Source organism: Heterodontus francisci, chromosome 9, assembly GCF_036365525.1.
Source record: "Heterodontus francisci isolate sHetFra1 chromosome 9, sHetFra1.hap1, whole genome shotgun sequence".
NCBI lineage: Eukaryota > Metazoa > Chordata > Chondrichthyes > Heterodontiformes > Heterodontidae > Heterodontus > Heterodontus francisci.
In genome coordinates, this window is record NC_090379.1 from 47284782 (window position 1) to 47304553 (window position 19772).

At 42.3% G+C, this 19772-nt stretch overlaps 1 protein-coding gene across 4 annotated transcripts in view; it reads left to right on the plus strand.

Annotated features, from left to right (window-relative positions):
• The first annotated feature begins 11780 nt into the window (after nt 1-11780).
• Nucleotides 11781-19772, plus strand: part of amn (amnion associated transmembrane protein) — a 41470-nt gene continuing 33478 nt past the window's right edge. The window contains exons 1-3 of one of the 4 annotated variants that reach the window (XM_068038301.1): nt 11781-11967; nt 14732-14850; nt 14944-14988. In XM_068038301.1, coding sequence (XP_067894402.1) covers nt 11928-11967; nt 14732-14850; nt 14944-14988 — 204 coding nt within the window. In that variant the 5' untranslated portion in view covers nt 11781-11927. The remainder of the gene's footprint in view (nt 11968-14731; nt 14851-14943; nt 14989-19772) is intronic. The other 3 variants (XM_068038298.1, XM_068038299.1, XM_068038300.1) reach the window with 3 other exon arrangements.

Sequence of the window (19772 nt, forward strand, 5' to 3'; positions counted from 1 at the left end):
CGTAAACTTCTCTATTCCAATTCTCTACAAATAATGAATGTGATTCATGTCTTGTAAGCACTACAACAACAAAAACAACTTGCATTTATATGGTGCCTTTAACATCGTAAAATATCCCAAATTGCTTAACAGGAGCATTATCAAATAAAATTTGACACCAAGCCACATGAGGAACATTAAGGCCGATGACCAACAGCTTTATCAGAGGTAGGTGTTTAAGGAAGGTAGAGAGTTTTAGGAAGGGAATTCCAGAGTTTAAGACCTCCACGCCTGACGACATGGCTACTACTGGTGAAACGACTAAAATCAGGGATGCACAAGAGGCCACGTTTGGAACACAAATAATTCGGAGCGTTGTGGGTCTGGAGGAGATTACAGAATTAAGGAGGAAGCATTTGAAAACCATGATTAGAATTTTAAAATCGAGGCATTGCTTAAGCAGGAGCCAAAGTAGGTCAGTGAGTACAGGGTGATGGGTGAACAGGACTTGGTGTGAGTTAGGTTACAGGCAGCAGAGGTTTGGATAATCTTCAGTATATAGAGGGTGGAAGATGGAAGGCTGGCTAGGAGTGCATTAGAATAATCAAGTTTAGAGGTAACCAAGGCATGGATGTGGGTTTCAGCAGCAGTTGAGCTAAGGCAGGGGCAGAGTCAGATGATGGTATGGAGGTGAAAATAGCAGGTCTTAGTGATGGTGTGGATATGTGGCCAGAATCACATCTAGGATCTAATATGAATCCAAGATTGTGAACAGTCTGGTTCAGCCTTAGACTGTTGCCAGGGAGAGGGATAGAGTCGTTAGTGAGTGAATGGAATTCGTGGCGAGGACCAAAGAGAATGGCTTCGGTTTTCCCAGTATTTAGTTGGAGGCAATTTCTGCTCATCCAGTACTGGCTCTTGGAAAAGCAGATAGAAAATTTAGATGCAGTGGAGGGGACAAGAGAGGTGTTGGTGAGGTAGAGCTGGGTGTTGTCAGTGGACATATGGAAACACACTGTTTTTGAATAATGGTAGCGAGGGACAGTGTGTAGATGAGAAATAGAAGGGCGCCAAGGATAGATCCTTGGAAGACATTAAAGATAACGATGTGAGAGCAGGGAGAAGTCATTGTAGGTAATTCTCTGGCTATGACTGGATAGATGAGAATGGGACCACGCAAGTCCGGTCCCACCCTGCTGGATTAAGATGGAGAGGTAGTGCAGGAGAATGGTGTGGTGAAAATGTCAAAAAGGCTACAGGTTAAGAAGTAAGAGGAAGCATAATTTACCACTGTCACAGTCGCATAGGATGTCATTTGTGACTTTGATAGCTGTTTCAGTACTGTGACAGAGGCAGAAACCTGCTTGGAGGGATTCAAACATGGAAGTCTGGGATAGATAGGTGTGGATTTTGGAGGCAACAGCAATTTCAAGAACTTTGGTAGAGGAAAGGAAGTTTGGACATGGGGTGGTAGTTTGCAAGTACTGAGGGGTCAAGGGTTGGTTGTTTTGAGGAAAGGGTTGATGGCAGATTTGAAGGAGAGAGGGACAGTACCTGAGGAGAGAAAACTATAAACAATATCAGCGAATGTGGAAGCCTGGAAGAAAAGTTGGGGGGTCAGCAGCTTCGTGGGAATAGGGTCAAGGGAGCAGAAGGTGAGTCTTGTGGAAAAGGCAAGCTTGATGAGGGCATGAGTACTTTGTAATCATTTTTAAAACTGAAAACTGATGTAAAATGAATCGCAAAGTGTTAACCGAACAAATAAATGCAGAAAAAGACAGCTCTGGTACACAGGTCTATTATTGTTCGAATCCGGAAGAAGAAATTCACTCATAAAATCTTGAAGTTGAACTATTTTAGAATAAAGTGGCTTCACATCAAAATGTCACAATCTGTGTGTTTTTGGTATTCCTTTCCTTTTTACATAGAGCGAAACCACCCCCCCCCCCCCCCCCCACACCCCCACACCCACAATTATCAGATTTGCAGCTTTTGACTGAACTATCATTGATATTTGAAGGATTAATAATTGTCTACTTACTCCAGGCTTTTGGCCAGACATGTCACTTTAAATCTAACTTGATATTGTGCTCGGCAAGAATATTTCAAGGTAAAAATAACACCTACTATGTGGTCTAAGTCATGCCTATTGCTGAATGTGTCGTTAGCCCTTTTGCTGTTACAAATTTAAAGGACAACAATGTTAAATTGTTTTTTTAAATACTGGATCAATAATTGATTTCCTAGGAGTGTGACAACAATGCTCATGAAATCTGGCATAGATTTGAGCTAGCTGCTCTGATCAGATTATGGCTACTTCAATGGACCATCACAATGCCAATTTTACATTAGAAAATAAATAAATGACATTAAAAAAATCATTTTGATCAAATTGCAGTACAAAGGAAGCTCACTGAACAGGCACCATCCTCACACAGCTCATTACATCCTGGGGTGTTCTCTTACTTGTCTGATAGCTAACTTGCCACTTTGCCTTGAATCGCATGGGCTTTTACTTTCATGACCAGTATGCATGTGGGACCCTATCAAACGCCTTGCTAAAATCATTATAGACTACATCAAATGCACGAATCTCATTGATCCTCCTTGTTACCTCCTGAAAAAATTCATGTTGGTCAGAAACGACCTTCTCAACAAATCTGTGCTGACTGTCTTTGATTAATCCACATCTTTCTATATGAATATTTATCCTGTCCCTCAGAATTTTTTCCAATTTTCCCACAACCGGGCTTAGGCTGACTGGCTGGCTCATCCCTTGCTCCCTTTTTAAGCAATGGTACAATGTTAGCTGTTCTCCAGTTCTCTGGCACCATGCCTGTAGCCAGAGAGGATTGGGAAATAATAATCAGAGCCTCTGCTATTTCTTCTCTTGCTTCCCTTAATAGCCCAGGAGCCATTTCATCCAGGCCTGGAGATTTATCCACTTTCAAAGATGTTACACACCTTAATACTTCTCTCACTATGTCAATTTCATTTAATATTTCACACTCCTCCCTGATTGCAATGTCTGAATTGTCCCTCTCTTTTGTGAAAGCAGACGCAAAGTATTCATCCAACATCTTCTGCCTCCATCCACAGGTTACTCTTCGGGTCCCTACTCTTTCTTTAGTTATCCTCTTGCTCTTTATGTATTTATAAAATTTTGAGGGGGGGGTGGTTTCTTGACTTTACTTGCCAATATTTTTTCATGCCCTCTCTTTGCTTTCCTAATTTCCTTTTTAATTTCACCCCTACACTTTTTATACTCCTCTAGGCTTTCTGCAGTTTTGAGCCCTCAGTATTTGACATAAGCTTCCCTTTTTTTCTTTATTCTCACCTTTTAAGCCCTGTGGCATCCAGGGTGCTCTAGATTTGTTAGTCCCCTCTTTTCTTTAAGGCAACCTGCTTACTCTGAACTCTCACTATCACTTCCTTGATGCCTCCACTGATCTGGCACTTCAAGTAGCTGTTTCCAGTCTACTTTAGCTGAATCACACCTCTGCTTAGTAAAATTAGCTTTTTCCCAATTGAGAACTTTTATTCCCGGTCTATCTTTGTCCTTTCCCATAACTAACCCTACATCTAACTGAAATATGATCACTTCTACCAAAGTGCTCCCCAACTGACACCCCTTCCACCTGTCAGCTTCATTCCCTAAAACTAAGTACTGAGCCGGCCCCCTCTCTTGTTGGACTTGCTATGTACTGGCTGAAGAAAGTTCTCCTGAATGTATTTTAAGAATTCTGCTCCCTCCCACAGACTCGGTGGGCTGAAGGGCCTGTTTAAGTGCTGTATCTATCTAATCTAATCTATGCCTTTCTCATTAATTCTATCTGTTAATATTAGAGTAGTTGAAATCCCCCACTATTACAGTCCTATTGATTTTGCACTTCTAGAGATTTGTCTACATATTTGCTCTTCTATCTCCCTCTGACTGTTTGATGGTCTATAGTACACTCTCAGTAGTGTGATTGCCCGTTTTTGTTCTTCAGTTCAACCCATATGCCCTCATCTGATGATCCTTCTACCATATCATCCCTCACACAGCTATAATTGTTTCTTTAATCAATATGGTGACCACCCCTCCTTTTCTAACCCCTCTCTACTTCGTCTGAAAGCCCTGTAACCAGGAATGTTGAGCTGCTATTCCTGTCTTTTCAGGAATGATATGTTGACCTTCATCTCAAGGTGTTTGAGTATAGGAGGAAAGAAGTCTTGCTGCAATTGGAAAGAGCCCTGGTATTGTGTACAGTTTTGGTCTCCTCATCTAAGGAAGGATATACTTGCCATAGAGGGAGTGCAAGGAGGTTCACAAGACTAATACCTGTTTCTAGAGTTTCAAAGGATGAGAGGTGATCTTATTGAAACTTACAAATTTCTTACAGGGTGGATGTGGATAAGATGTTTCCCCTGGCTGGTGAGTCTAGAACCAGGGGACATAGTCTCAGAATAAGTGGTAGGCCATTTAAGACTGAGATGAGAAGGAATTTCTTCACTCAGAGGGTGGTGAATCTTTGGAATTCTCTACCACAGGGCTGAGGAAGCTCAATCGATAAACATGTTCAAGATAGACATCTGGATACTAATGTTTTTCTTTGGCCTCCTTGTCTTGAGAGACGATGGGTAAGCGCCTGGAGGTGGTCAGTGGTTTGTGAAACAGCGGTTGGAGTGGCTATAAAGGCCAATTCTAGAGTGACAGACTCTTCCACAGGTGCTGCAGATAAAATTGGTTGTCGGGGCTGTTACACAGTTGACTCTCCCCTTGCACTTCTGTCTTTTTTCCTGCCAACTGCTAAGACTCTTTGACTCACCACACTTTAGCCCCGCCTTTATGGCTGGCCGCCAGCTCTGGCGATTGCTGGCAACTGACTCCCATGACTTGTGATCAATGTCACAGGACTTCATGTCGCGTTTGCAGACGTCTTTAAAGCAGAGACATGGACGGCCAGTGGGTCTGATACCAGTGACGAGCTCGCTGTACAATGTGTCCTTGGGGATCCTGCCATCTTTCACGCAGCTCACATGGCCAAGCTATCTCAAGCGCCACTGGCTCAGTAGTGTGTATATGCTGGGGATGTTGGCCGCTTCGAGGACTTCTGTGTTGGAGATACAGTCCTGCCACCTGATGCCAAGGATTCTCCGGAGGCAGCGAAGATGGAATGAGTTGAGACGTCGCTCTTGGCTGACATATGTTGTCCAGGCCTCGCTGCCGTAGAACAAGGTACTGAGGACACGGGCTTGATACACTCGGACTTTTGTTTTCTGTGTCAGTGCGCCATTTTCCCCACACACTCTTGGCCAGTCTGGACATAGCAGTGGAAGCCTTTCCCGTGCGCTTGTTGATTTCTGCATCTAGAGACAGGTTACTGGTGATAGTTGAGCCTAGGTAGGTGAACTCTTGAACCACTTCCAGAGCGTGGTCGCCAATATTGATGGATGGAGCATTTCTGACATTCTGTCCCATGATGTTCATTTTCTTGAGGCTGATGGTTAGGCCAAATTCGTTGCAGGCAGCCGCAATCCTGTCAATGAGTCTCTGCAGGCATTCTTCAGTGTGAGATGTTAATGCAGCATCGTCAGCAAAGAGGAGTTCCCTGATGAGGACTTTTCGTACTTTGGTCTTCGCTCTTAGACGGGCAAGGTTGAATAACCTGCCACCAGATCTTGTGTGGAGGAAAATTCCTTCTTAAGACTTGAACGCATGTGAGAACAGCAGGGAGAAGAAAATCCCAAACAGTTTAGGTGCGAGAACACAGCCCTGTTTCACTCCACTCAGGATAGGAAAGGGGTCTGATGCGGTGCCGCTATGCTGAATTGTGCCTTTCATATTGTCATGGAATGAGGTGATGATACTTAGTAGCTTTGGTGGACATCCGATCTTTTCTAGTAGTCTGAAGAGACCACGTCTGCTGACGAGGTCAAAGGGAGATCAATGAAAGCAACGTAGAGGGGCATCTGTTGTTCGCGGCATTTCTCAATGACATCAAGGGATAGGGGTATAGTGTGGGAAAGTGGCATTGAGGTAGATGATCAGCCATGATCTAATTGAATGGCGGAGCAGGCTCGATGGGCTGAATGGCCTACTTCTGCTCCTACGTTCCTATGTCTCAGTAATAGCTATAATATACTCCTGCATGTCAATTTGTGCTCTCAGCTCATCTGCCTTATTCCCTAAATAGGCTCAGAGGCAGGCAGCAAAGGTTATTTTTTGGTGGGTATTTTTGTGACTGGAAGCCTGTTTCCAGTGGGGTTCCACAGGGCTCAGTTCTAGACTCTGTGCTTTTTTTGGTATATATCAATGATTTGGGCTTGAATGTAGTGGGGATGATTAAGAAATTTGCAGGTGATACAAAAATTGGTTGTATGATTGATAAGACAAAGTAATAGACTGCAGAAAAATATCAATGGACTAGTCAGGTGGGTGGAACAGTGGCAAATGGAGTTCAATCTGGTGAAGTCTAGAGGAACAGAGGGACCTTGGAGTGCATGTCCACAGAGCTCTGAAGGTGGCTGGCCAGGTAGATAAGGTGGTTAAGAAGACATATGGGATACTTGCCTTTATTAGCCGAGGCATAGAATATAAGAGCTGGGAGGTTATGCTGGAACTGTATAAAACACTCGTTAGACCACAGCTGGAGTACTTCATGCAGTTCATGTCACCCCCTATAGGAAAGATGCGATTGCACTAGAGAAGGTACATAAGAGATTTAGGAGGATGTTGCCTGGACTGGAGAATTTGAATTATGAGGAAAGATTGGATAGGCGAGGGTTGTTTTCTTTGGAACAGAGGAAGCTGAGGGGAGACCTAATTGGTGTGTATAAAATTATGAGGGGTCTAGATAGAGGAAGGCTCTATTCCCCTTGGTTAAGAGTCCAAGCCAGGGGGTGTAGATTTAGGGTAGGAGGTTTAGAGGGGATTTGCAGGGAAATTTTTTTCACCCAGAGGTTGATGGGGATCTGGAACTCACTGCCTGAAAGGATAATAGAGGCAGAAACTCTCATAACATATAAAAAGTACTTGGATATGCACTTGAAGTGCTGTAACCTACAAGGCCACAGACCAAATGCTGGAAAGTGGGATTTGGCTGGATGGCTCCTTGTTGGCCGGTGCAGATACAATGGCCGCCTTCCATACTGTAAATTTCTATGATTCTATGATCAAGATCTTGCTGGATAAGTTTCATACTGTGAGCAAATTGTATCTTAAACTTATTTAGCTAATCTTAAAGGTTTGTCATACACTGAATTTTATGGTGATCATGATTGCTAAATCTAGTGTCTTTACCAAAATCAAAGATGACAAAAAGACAAGATGGCCATAATTGTTTTTTTAAGCTTTAATTCTAATTTTATTTAGTGATTACCTAAGTGAGACCAGCTAAAGTGTGTCACATTAGGCTAGGATTCAAAGTAGGGTATCCCTGTGCACGAAGCATACATATGGTATTTCAATCCTAAAATCAATAGTCATATAAAATAATTTATATGGAGGGGTGCATCTTTGAAACTACTGGCAGTTCTATTTGATAAAGATATAGAGAGATGGTGGCATCCATTCAACCCATCCAGCTCACCCTTCCATCAAAACCTAACGTTCCCAGATAATACATAACACATTTACATAATACAGAAATATTTTCTCTATGGGGCTTATGGAATTATTAATTCTAATGTAATTTAATAAACCTTAAACATTTTTACAATGTACAATTTTTAAAAAGAATTTACTTGTCGACTGTAGCTGACTTTTGTAACTCTCCTTATTGGATGACCAGATATAATACAGTCTAGATTCTTAAGGACATAAATTAGTCTTTGGTTAATATTTAGGAGCTCCATAAATATAGGAATCATAGTAGACATAGCAGGCATGAGATCAGCTTCCAGCTGCAGACTGGAAATACCCAACTTCCACCACTTCCCCCAACCTCTGCGTTGGCAGACCGTCTGTCTGGCATGATGTCGTGGATAAGCAATATTTTCTGTTTACACTTTTCATAAACTGTATATAGTGCATAATATTAAATTTGATAACACTAAGTTTTGTGGTCAGGTAGCCAGTGAAAAGAAGATGCGTAGGTATTTGGACAAAGTAAATGGATGAGTTGAGGAATGGCGGATGGATTTTAACATGTTTAATTGTAGTGCGTTGAATATAGGAACAGCGGAAATGGAATATGTAGTACTGAAGACTTGTGCTCCAGAACTAGCTGTGACCTTTGCCAAGCTCTTTCAGTACAGCTACAACACTGGCATCTCTACTCATAATCTGGAAAATTGCCCAGGTATGTCCTATCCACAAAAACAGGAAAAATCCAATCCGGCCAATTACCACCCATCAGTCTACTCTCAATCAGCAGCAGAGTGATGGAATGTGTTATTGACAGTGCTGTCAAGCGGCACTTACACAGCAATAACATGCTCACCGATGTTCAGTTTGGGTTTCACCAGGGCCTATCGGCTCCAGACTTCATTACAGCCTTGGTCCGAACATGGACGAAAGAGCTGAATTTCAGAAGTGAATAGTTACGAGCGAAGGCATAAGTTAGGAGTGTGATGGAATAGTCTCCACTTGCCTGGATGAGTGCAGCTCCAACAATATTCAAGAAACTCAACACCATCCAGCACAAAGTAACACACTTGGTTGGCACCCTATCCACAATCTTAAACATTCACTCCCTCCACCACTGATGCACAATGGCAACAGTGTGTACCATTTATAAGATGCAATGCAGCAAGGTTCCTTCAACAAAACCTTCCAAACCCACGACCACTACCATTTCGAAGCACAAGGGCAGCAGACACATGCGAACACCACCACCTGAAAGTTCTTCTCCAAGCCACACTCGAGCCTCGCTTGGAAATATATCACTGTTCCATCACTATCGTTGAGTTAAAGTCCTGGAACTCCCTTTCTAAAAGCACTGTGGGTGTACCTACACCATATAGACTGCAGCAGTTCAAGAAGGCAGCTCACCACCACCTTCTTGAGGAAAATTAGGGATGGGCAATTAATGGGGGCCTTTCCAGCAATGCTCACATCCCCTGAACAAATTAATATAAAGATATTCAATGATGGATTTCTATTAGCAAAAGTGGAAAAGGTGTGGTGTAATTGTTGACCAATGATCGGAAACATCCAGTCAATGTGTGAAGATATTATTGCACGGCTCATCCAGTACAAAGATACACTTGGAGGACGTTTGCTAAGATGCAGCCAATCATTTTAACACTGATAAAGTCACATTTATAATATCTTCTGCAATTTCTGGGCACCATACTAAAGGCCATTACCCAATAATGACAGAAGTAAACTGGTTTACTGGAGTAAAGAAGATTGATGGAGAGATGCAACACAGCAAGGAAACTGAGGAGGAAATTGTGATGGATTGGGACCCAATAATGTCAAATGGAAGGGGTGTGAAAGTCAAAGTGGGTGTTGTATATTGTTGATAGTGTTTAAGATGCTAGCTTAAGCTTTGCCTACAGAGAATTGCTGAAAATAGAGACATGTTGTCGAAGCTTTTCATTTTGCACTTATCAGGACAATATGCAGGAATAACCAATATAAGGGAAAACAACAACTGAGAGTGCTGATTCGTTGGCAAGTGAGCTCTGATTGGTAGAGGCATTGCCATGGAGAATATACCAGTTTACAGTGCCTGACAGTTAACTGCCAAGCTTTGTTTGAAATTTAAACCAGGCATCTTGACTCTGATTGGTCAAGACATTGTCTGAGGTATGAACCAGCAAATGGCTGTCACTTATTCTGTTCAGCTGAAACAGGCGCAATGTGTACATGTTCTTTCTGTCTGCAAAGATTCCAACCACCCTCTGGATGAAATTTTTTTTCCTCGAGTCCCCTCTAAACCTCCTGCCCCTTACCTTAAATCTATGCCCCCTGGTTATTGACACCTCCACTAAGGAAAAAAGTTTCTTCCTATCTACCCTATCTATGCCCCTTGTAATTTTGTATACCTCAATCATGTCCCCCCTCAGTCTTCTCTGCTCTAAGGAAAACAACCCCAGTTTATCCAGTTTCTCTTCATAGCTGAAATGCTCCAGTCCAGGCAACATTTTGGTGAATCTCCTCTGCACACTCTCCAGTGCAATCACATCCTTCCTATCTTTCAGTGTTCTATGGGTGTGTTCACCATATTGTATATTGTTGATAGCGTTTAAGATGCTAGGTCAAGCTATATCTACAGAGCTCAAGTCTGGGTAGGTCTAAACAATAACTCGTTTATTGTATTTACATAACTATATTCTTCTTCTTCTTCTTCTTTGGCCTCCTTATCTCGAGAGACAATGGATAAGTGCCTGGAGGTGGTCAGTGGTTTGTGAAGCAGCACCTGGAGTGGCTATAAAGGCCAATTCTAGAGTGACAGGCTCTTCCACAGGTGCTGCAGAGAAATTTGTTTGTCGGGGCTGTTACACAGTTGGCTCTCCCCTTGCGCCTCTGTCTTTTTTTTCATGCCAACTACTAAGTCTCTTCGACTCGCCACACTTTAGCCCCGTCTTTATGGCTGCCCGCCAGCTATATATATATATATATATATATATACATATATACAGCTATATATACATAACTATATACAACCTCCTTAAGCATATCTTGCTAGCACCTCTTACGATGCTTCTTGTTTCTTCCAAGTATATTACCATGTGACTATTACATCATCACCGCCACTACAGTGGGAGTGGCTCAAACATAAACCCTTTCAGACCCTTATGCTACAGTGGGCACTAAATATAGGAGGAATCAAAAAGTGTGTATCAAATGCCTGCCTGCTTCAAATATTTGTTTACATTTATTCATGGGATGTGAACATCACTGGCAAGGCCAGCATTTATTGCCCATATTAAAGGTTTTAGAACTGCAGTGCATATAGGTTTGCGATTTCCTGATTCAGTAGCTGAATAGCTGCATCGATTTAAAGTGATAGGTAGAAGGATTAGAGGGGAGATGAGGAAAACCTTTTTCACCCTGAGGGTGGTAGGGGTCTGGAACTCATAGCCTGTAAAAAGGTGGTAGAGGCAGAAACGCTCAACACATTTAAAAGGTGTCTGGATATGCACCTGAAGTTGTGTAACCTCCAGGAATACGGACCAACTGCTGGAAAATGGGATTAGGCTGGGTGATTCGTTTTTCGGTTGGTGCAAACACAATGGGTAGAGTGGCCTCCTTCTGTGCCGTAAATTTTTCTACATTTTCTAAATATTCAAAGAGGAGGAACTTGCAGGACTGTGGGAAGAGGGCGAGGGAATGGCAGTACATGAATTCCTCCTTAGGAGGGCCAGCACAGGCACAATGGATTGAATGACCTTTTTCTGTGCTGGAGTGATTCTAGGATTCTATTCTATGACTGGCCTTTCATCTCTCAAGATGTAGTTTTGAATCCAACCTCGACTGATGGGATGCAAATCTTATCTCTCTGCTGGCTATCATGATGCTATGTTAAATGAGTTTGCACAGTCTCAATCCAGTTCCAAGTGGTCAGAAGCCTCAACACAAGACCAATTGGCTACTAAATTGGGAATCTTTCTCCGAGATGCCACAGGATGTCCAGTCTGGGAAATGGAATAATATCACATTGATGCAATAAAAGGTAAACTTCTGAAGTTGCTGTAGAGCTGAGGGAACATTACATTTGCCTATGACCTGGAAGTGCTTGCTATTGCTAGTGAACACCTGGTATTCTGATGAAAGGTCATCAACCTGAAATGTTAACTCTGTTTCCCTCTCCACAGATGCTGTCTAACCTGCATGCCATTTCCAGCATTTTCTGTTTTTGTTACCATGCACTATACTTCATTACTGTTTAACTACTGTACTGCAATTCACTTCTTCACATGACATTTCCACACAGGTTGTTCAAAGTTTACTGTAAAGTACAAACAAAGATTGCATAACAGCTGAGGAAACTGTTCTCGCTGGGTTTAGCAACATGAGGTCAGCACACTTCATCTCCTTCGGCTTGTTTTTCCGTGAGTATTGAGCTAGATGAAGTAACTTCAATATTTGCATTGTTAGGACAGAAGGAAATAGCTGAATTGTACATTGGAATGAGAAGAAAGAAAAAAAATTTTCATTGCAAAGCTTCCTTTATTTGGAAAGTTGGGGGTTTTCCAGTTATACCAGATGGGAATTCTCTTAGAAAAGCTGGCTGGTATCTTTTCCTTGGTGCAGTGAAACAAAGCCAATACAATGATTGTATGTGCCGTCCTAAAATTACGTTCACTGGTTATTGGGGAGAATTTGCAGCTCAGGAATATATAAACAATGGAAGTTTATTATTATTTTACAATCTGTGCCGCCCCATATGTGCCGGAGTTAGCCAGCAGAACGAGCAATAGAAAAAAGCACTTTGCCAATATCACAGGCGCAATTCTACTCATGGACAACATCAGTCACTTGTGCTTTATGTAACTATTTATAAGAAAGATAATAAAATAAATGTGGGTAACTATAAAACCATTGACTTCACATCAGTAATTGACAAAATAATGGAATCAATTATAACAAAGCTTGCACAAAAATAACCTACTAAATGGCAGCCGATTTGGTTTCTGGAGGGGCAGATACAACCCGACAAAAAAGTTTGACTCTTTTGACATCCCGAGTGGATGTTGGAAAGCCTTATGTGACTAGTGGTGTACACAGGGATCTGTGTTGGGGTCTCAAATATTCACCATATTTATGAATGACTCAGACAAAGGGATACAGAGCCACATATCCATCCATGACACAAAGATAGGCGGCACTATAAGCAGTGTAGATGGAAGCATACAATTACAAAGAGATATTAATGGATTAAGTGAATGCGCAAAACTGTGGCAAATGGATTCCAATATAGGTAAATGTGAGGTCATCCATTTTGGACCTAAAACAGCTAGGTCAGAGTACTTTCTAAATGGTGTTAAGCTAGAAATAGTGTAGGTCCAAAGACACCTGGGAGTCCATATGTATAGATCATTAAAATGTCATAGACGGGTACTGAAACTAATCAAAAATGCTAATAAAAGGCTGCCTTTGAGGACTATATTACGAGGGTGACAAAGTTATGCCACAGTTATACAAAGCCCTAGTCAGACCACACCTGGAGTAATGTATTCAGTTCTGGTCACCACACCTTAGAAAAGATTTCCAGGCCTTGGAGGGAGGGCAGCATAGATTTACCAGGATAATATCTGGACTCCAAGGATTAAATTACAAGGAGATATTCCACAAACTAGGGCTGTATTTGCTGGAGTTTAGAAGGTCAAAGGTTGATTTGATCAAAGTTTTCAAGGTGTAAAGGGAACTGATAAGGTAGATAGAAACTATTTTTGCTGGTTGGGTAGTCTAGGACTAGGGGATGTAGCCTAAAGCTTAGGGCCAGGCCTTTCAGGAATGAAGTTAGGTAGCATTTCTACACGCAAAAGTAGAGATTTGGAACTCTCTTCCACAAATGATGAAAGGTCAATTGTTGATTATAAATCTGTGATTGACAGAGTTTTGTTAACCAAAAGATATTAAGCATTAAGTGGCAAAGGCAGGTATATGGAGTTAGGTCACAGATCAGCCATGAGCGAACAATGGCAGAAAAGGCTCGAGGGCCTACTCCTGTTCCTATGTTTTTATGTTCTTATGATATAGTACACATCGACTTCCAGATAACTGTTAATATTCACATATGTTTTAAGCAGTGGGTATACTAGGCAAAACTTGAAAATTGTTTCAGTACTGCACCAAAGAGTCAGTCAAGATTGCGTACTCATGACTCTGGAATAGACCTTGAACCCCTGACCTTCAGACTCAGAGATGAGGGTGCTACCACTGATCTAAGGCTGCCACCTAACTGGCTAAAGCTAAAGAAGGTATTAGCATTAGTTAGGAGAGTAATATTGGGTTGTAAAGTCAAACTGAGTGGAGTGTGCCAGTATTTGATGCTGGAGCTGCTGGAGATTTCTGAACTGCAATTAAATCATAGAATTATACAGCATAGTTGAAGGACATTTTGCCCGTTGAGCCTGTGTTGGGTCTCTGAAAGAGCCTTCCACTTAGTTTCTGTCCTGCCCTTCTCCAACATCTTTTGATTTTAAAAAGATTATCCACTTTCCTTTGAAAAGCAATTGTGGATGCTGTTTCCACCACCGTTTCTAGTGTGGGCACTCTATGGGTAATTTTCAACTTCACCATCTGGGCAGTAACCTGATGGAACAAATTGCCTGCCATTATACAAGCCATACAATTTTCATCTCATTGATTACACTGTTTCTCATAGGTTTCTGCAGCTCTTTTCCTGAAGTTACGGGGAACAAATGTTTTATGGAAAACAACTGCACAAATTCTTGCTTACAAAATTGAATAGAAGTTGTTTAACACTATTCTGTTAACTCATGACAGCAGGACAAGGGACATGGGCACAACTTGGTTAAAAAAGGCAAGTTCAGGATTCATCTTGGGAAGAAATTCGTCATGCAAAAAAAAATGATGAATACCTGGACTGGTCTTCCAGGTAGTGTACTGGAGGGAAAATGCTGTGAGGGAGGGAATTTTCTTCCCTGTGCAAGGATGAACTCAATGGACCAGATGGTCTCCTTCATCTTGCCTTCGTGATGTTTGTAAATTCTATTCACACACCATGTGTGAACTGTTATATACACCTGCCCTGACATTACCTGGTGAGTGAACCTAACTGCCTGCTTCTCTTGGCTTCTTGGTTCCTATAAGTTTATTTCAATTACCTCATAATATTTTTGTTAAAAGATGTTTCGGCTGCCTTGTACAGACAATGGATTCCTGACACCAATTTCAACAATGTCACAAACTGGGACAAGGGGAGAATTCCTTGTAAAAATGACAGAGTTCAATTTCCCAAAGATAAGGTATGTTAGAGTTGGCTTGTTTTGCTTTTCTTTTTATTTTATGTTTACAGTGTGTCAACAAACTCATTTTTTAATCCTATTGTTTCCTTACAGAGGTTTATGGTTTTTGTGCAATCACCACTTGATTTAATGGAAATGGTAAGAATATTGTATTTTTCTAAAGAGGCTTTTGCAAAGGAAGAGGTTAGATTCAAGTATGCTTTTTAGCACTGGTAAAACAAGCACAATTTCAGTACGCATTAATGTGTTGTGCAGGCTGAAATGTTTATCCTTGTAGTTAATATGAGTGCTGAAATTGTGTATGTGTACAGATAAACCTCTAAACGGGGTTCCACTTAAGGTAATGCAGCTGATCGGGAGAATCCCCAATGCATCAATATAGAACTGAATGATCTTACACAGTCTGACATACCTAAAAGCAAATGGGTAGCTTTACAGAGAGTGTTGGGAATGAGAAAAGAGGATGAAATAGCTTTTTAAAAAAATAATTTCCTAATAACTGAGCCATATTTGTTTATATTTTCCTATTTCTTTTACTTTTCGAAGTTTTGTCAAGTTTGTTCCAGGAAATGGAAGACCTCCACATTTTGCACCCAGTGTCAACAGCAACAAATAATTCCACTTATATAGTGCATCTAAACATCCCAAGGGACCGAGTAAGAGTAATAGCAAGAAAAAACTATTTGACACTGAGCCACAAAAGGACAATTTAGGATAGATGACATAAAATACTCCCTAGGTCAGATATAGCTTGTAGCTCATAAAACATCCTATATGCTACCTCCAAAAGGAAATTTCTCACTACACAATTAAGACATTCCCATTTCCACAAACCAGCCAGCCTTGAACCCTCTCAGCAAGATTGCCTAATCATTGTCAAATTCTGAGCAAGCTGTGCACTTGCACCCTTTGTCAACTCATTTGAATCTGTCCAAAGTAAAATGGTGACTCTTGAGATGCTTAATATTTATTGGAGGTGGGGACTGACATTTAGTTTATAATGTTTAATACAATTGCTCAGTATCCTATGGGTATAAAACTGTAGAAGGTTAAATAAAATGTACTGAAAATGGTGTAAACTTCTACTTGTGCTTATAGCTCCACAATAAATTGCAATACTATTTCAGCCCTCACCCAGCATGTCACAATTGCATCAAGATTAGAACAAGTTTTAATCATATTCTGTTTCGCTGAGGCCTTTAATGAGTTTTTATTAATATGATGTGGAACTGCTTAAAGAAAGCAGTTTGCCCAGGGTTCAATCTGCAGTTGAGCTGAAGGAATGAAGAAGATATTTATCAGGCTTGCAACATTTTCACGAGATGTATTGAATTTGAATTCAACTGAACCAAACCACACCTTTTTAAATTAAACTTGAAATGAGTAAACCTGTTTTGAATGGCTCAGCAGGTTATGCTGAATTACAGGACAGAAAGCTAAGACTGCTTAGTCCAAGGTCTACATTGCAACATGACTCTCATTATCGCAGCCGTAGGCAGGATGTGTATGCAAGCAAGGTTGAAATCAGAGCTTGTACTGGGCAATGAAGATTAAGGACCATTCAGCAGCCAATCAGATGATAATTTTACATTCATATATCAATAAATAGTTTATTTGAAACAATTTGAGTTTTTATGCTTCTCAAAATGAGAGATCTGATACTGGAAAAATGGAATGTTTTTCAGTTTTGGTACCCAGAACCAGTATCGAACATTCTGGGCCAGGTCTGGCGCAGCCGGATGTAAAGTTTCATTCACACTCCCTATGTGAATTGCTTCTTATCGATTTTCCTTGAACAAATTCCCTCATCTTTCAGAAAATGCTTGAGTGGCTGTCTTACTGCTGTTCCTATGTGCCTTTCAATGTCCTCTGGCTCTCTGGGTTTCAGTGGGTTTGGGCTTCACTCTCACTGCTCCTCACTCCTCTGCTATAATACTGGATCCACTGGTGTGCATTAGAAATCACTGAGACCAGTACTCACTCCATTGGACTCTTGGATCCGCCTTTGAGTCAGAATTGACTCTGCATGCCTCTTCGACTCTGCACTTGCCACTGGACGACCTCCAGCAGCGATACAGTGTCTTCCAAACAGCTCCTGGACTTGCTCACTCTCCACAGCTGTATCCAAAGCTGCACATTGTTGTGAAGGTTGGGCTCCAACCTGTCTACAAGTCAACTTCATCCCATCACAGGATCTTTAACTTTTGACCCTCATATTGTCTGCTCCCTTCCCTGTTTACAATTAGGACAGAGAGTAGTGGTGAATAGCTGTTTTTTGGACTGGAGAAAGGTAGACAGTGGGGTTCCCCAGGGGTCGGTACTAGGACCACTACTTTTCTTGATTTTAGTTTAGAGATCTTTTGGGCCTCCTTATCTCGAGAGACAATGGATACGCGCCTGGAGGTGGTCAGTGGTTTGTGAAGCAGCGCCTGGAGTGGCTATAAAGGCCAATTCTGGAGTGACAGGCTCTTCCACAGGTGCTGCAGAGAAATTTGTTTGTTGGGGCTGTTGCACAGTTGGCTCTCCCCTTGCGCCTCTGTCTTTTTTCCTGCCAACTACTAAGTCTCTTCGACTCGCCACAATTTAGCCCTGTCTTTATGGCTGCCCGCCAGCTCTGGCGAATGCTGGCAACTGACTCCCACGACTTGTGATCAATGTCACACGATTTCATGTCGCGTTTGCAGACGTCTTTATAACGGAGACATGGACGGCCGGTGGGTCTGATACCAGTGGCGAGCTCGCTGTACAATGTGTCTTTGGGGATCCTGCCATCTTCCATGCGGCTCACATGGCCAAGCCATCTCAAGCGCCGCTGACTCAGTAGTGTGTATAAGCTGGGGATGTTGGCCGCTTCAAGGACTTCTGTGTTGGAGATATAGTCCTGCCACCTGATGCCAAGTATTCTCCGAAGGCAGCGAAGATGGAATGAATTGAGACGTCGCTCTTGGCTGGCATACGTTGTCCAGGCCTCGCTGCCGTAGAGCAAGGTACTGAGGACACAGGCCTGATACACTCGGACTTTTGTGTTCCGTGTCAGTGCGCCATTTTCCCACACTCTCTTGGCCAGTCTGAACATAGCAGTGGAAGCCTTACCCATGCGCTTGTTGATTTCTGCATCTAGAGACAGGTTACTGGTGATAGTTGAGCCTAGGTAGGTGAACTCTTGAACCACTTCCAGAGCGTGGTCGCCAATATTGATGGATGGAGCATTTCTGACATCCTGCCCCATGATGTTCGTTTTCTTGAGGCTGATGGTTAGGCCAAATTCATTGCAGGCAGACGCAAACCTGTCGATGAGACTCTGCAGGCATTCTTCAGTGTGAGATGTTAAAGCAGCATCGTCAGCAAAGAGGAGTTCTCTGATGAGGACTTTCCGTACTTTGGACTTCGCTCTTAGACGGGCAAGGTTGAACAACCTGCCCCCTGATCTTGTGTGGAGGAAAATTCCTTCTTCAGAGGATTTGAACGCATGTGAAAGCAGCAGGGAGAAGAAAATCCCAAAAAGTGTGGGTGCGAGAACACAGCCCTGTTTCACACCACTCAGGATAGGAAAGGGCTCTGATGAGGAGCCACCATGTTGAATTGTGCCTTTCATATTGTCATGGAATGAGGTGATGATACTTAGTAGCTTTGGTGGACATCCGATCTTTTCTAGTAGTCTGAAGAGATACAGCACTGAAACAGGCCCTTCGGCCCACCAAGTCTGTGCCGACCATCAACCACCCATCTATACTAATCCCATATTCCTACCACATCCCCACCTGTCCCTATATTTCCCTACCACCTACCTATACTAGGGGCAATTTATAATGGCCAATTTACCTACCAACCTGCAAGTCTTTTGGCTTGTGGGAGGAAACCGGAGCACCCGGAGAAAACCCACGCAGACACAGGGAGAACTTGCAAACTCCACACAGGCAGGACCCAGAATTGAACCCGGGTCGCTGGAGCTGTGAGGCTGCAGTGCTAACCACTGCACCACTTAACAACCTAAACTTGGGTGTGCAGTGTACAATTTCAACATTTACAGATAACACATAACTTGGAAGCATTGTAAACTGTGAGCAGATTAGTGATAAACTTCAAGAGGACATAGACAGGCTGGTGGAATGGGTGGACATGTGGCAGATGAATTTTAATGCTGAGAATTGTGAAGTAATTCATTTTGATAGGATGAACGAGGAGAGGCAATGTCAAATAAAGGGTACAAGTCTAAAGGGGATGCAGGAACAAAGAGACCTGGAGATATATGTGCACAAATCATTGAAGATGGCAGGCCAGGTTCAGAAAGTGGTTAAAAAGGCATATAGGATCCTGGGCTTTATAAATAGAGGCATGGAGTACAAAAGTAAGGAAGTTATGATGGACTTTTATAAAACTCTTGTTCGGCCTCAACTGGAGTATTGTGTCCAAATCTGGGCAACGTACTTCAGGAAGGATGTGAAGACATTAGAGAGGGCCCAGAAAAGATTTGAAAGAACAATTTCAGGGATGAGGGCTAGATTGGCAAAGCTGGGGTTGTTATCCTGAGAGATGAGAAGGTTGTGAGGAGATTTGATAGAACTGTTCAAAATCACGAGGGGTCTAGACAGGATATATAGAGTGTAACTCTTCCCATTGGGCAGAGAGGTCAAGAACCAGAGGACACCAATTTAAGGTGATTGGCAAAAGAACCAAAGGCAACATGAGGAAAATCTTTTAAATGCAGTGAGTGGTTAGCATCTAGAATGCATTGCCTGAGAGTGTGGTGTAGGAGAGACAATCGGGACTTTTGAAAGGGAATTGGAGAAGTGCCAGAAGAGAGAAAATTTGCAAGGCTATGAGGAAAGGATGGGGGACTGGGACTGGGACTGACTGAGTTGCTCTTGCAGAGATAAGGACATGACATGTTGAATTGCCTCCTTCTGTGCTGTAGCCATTCT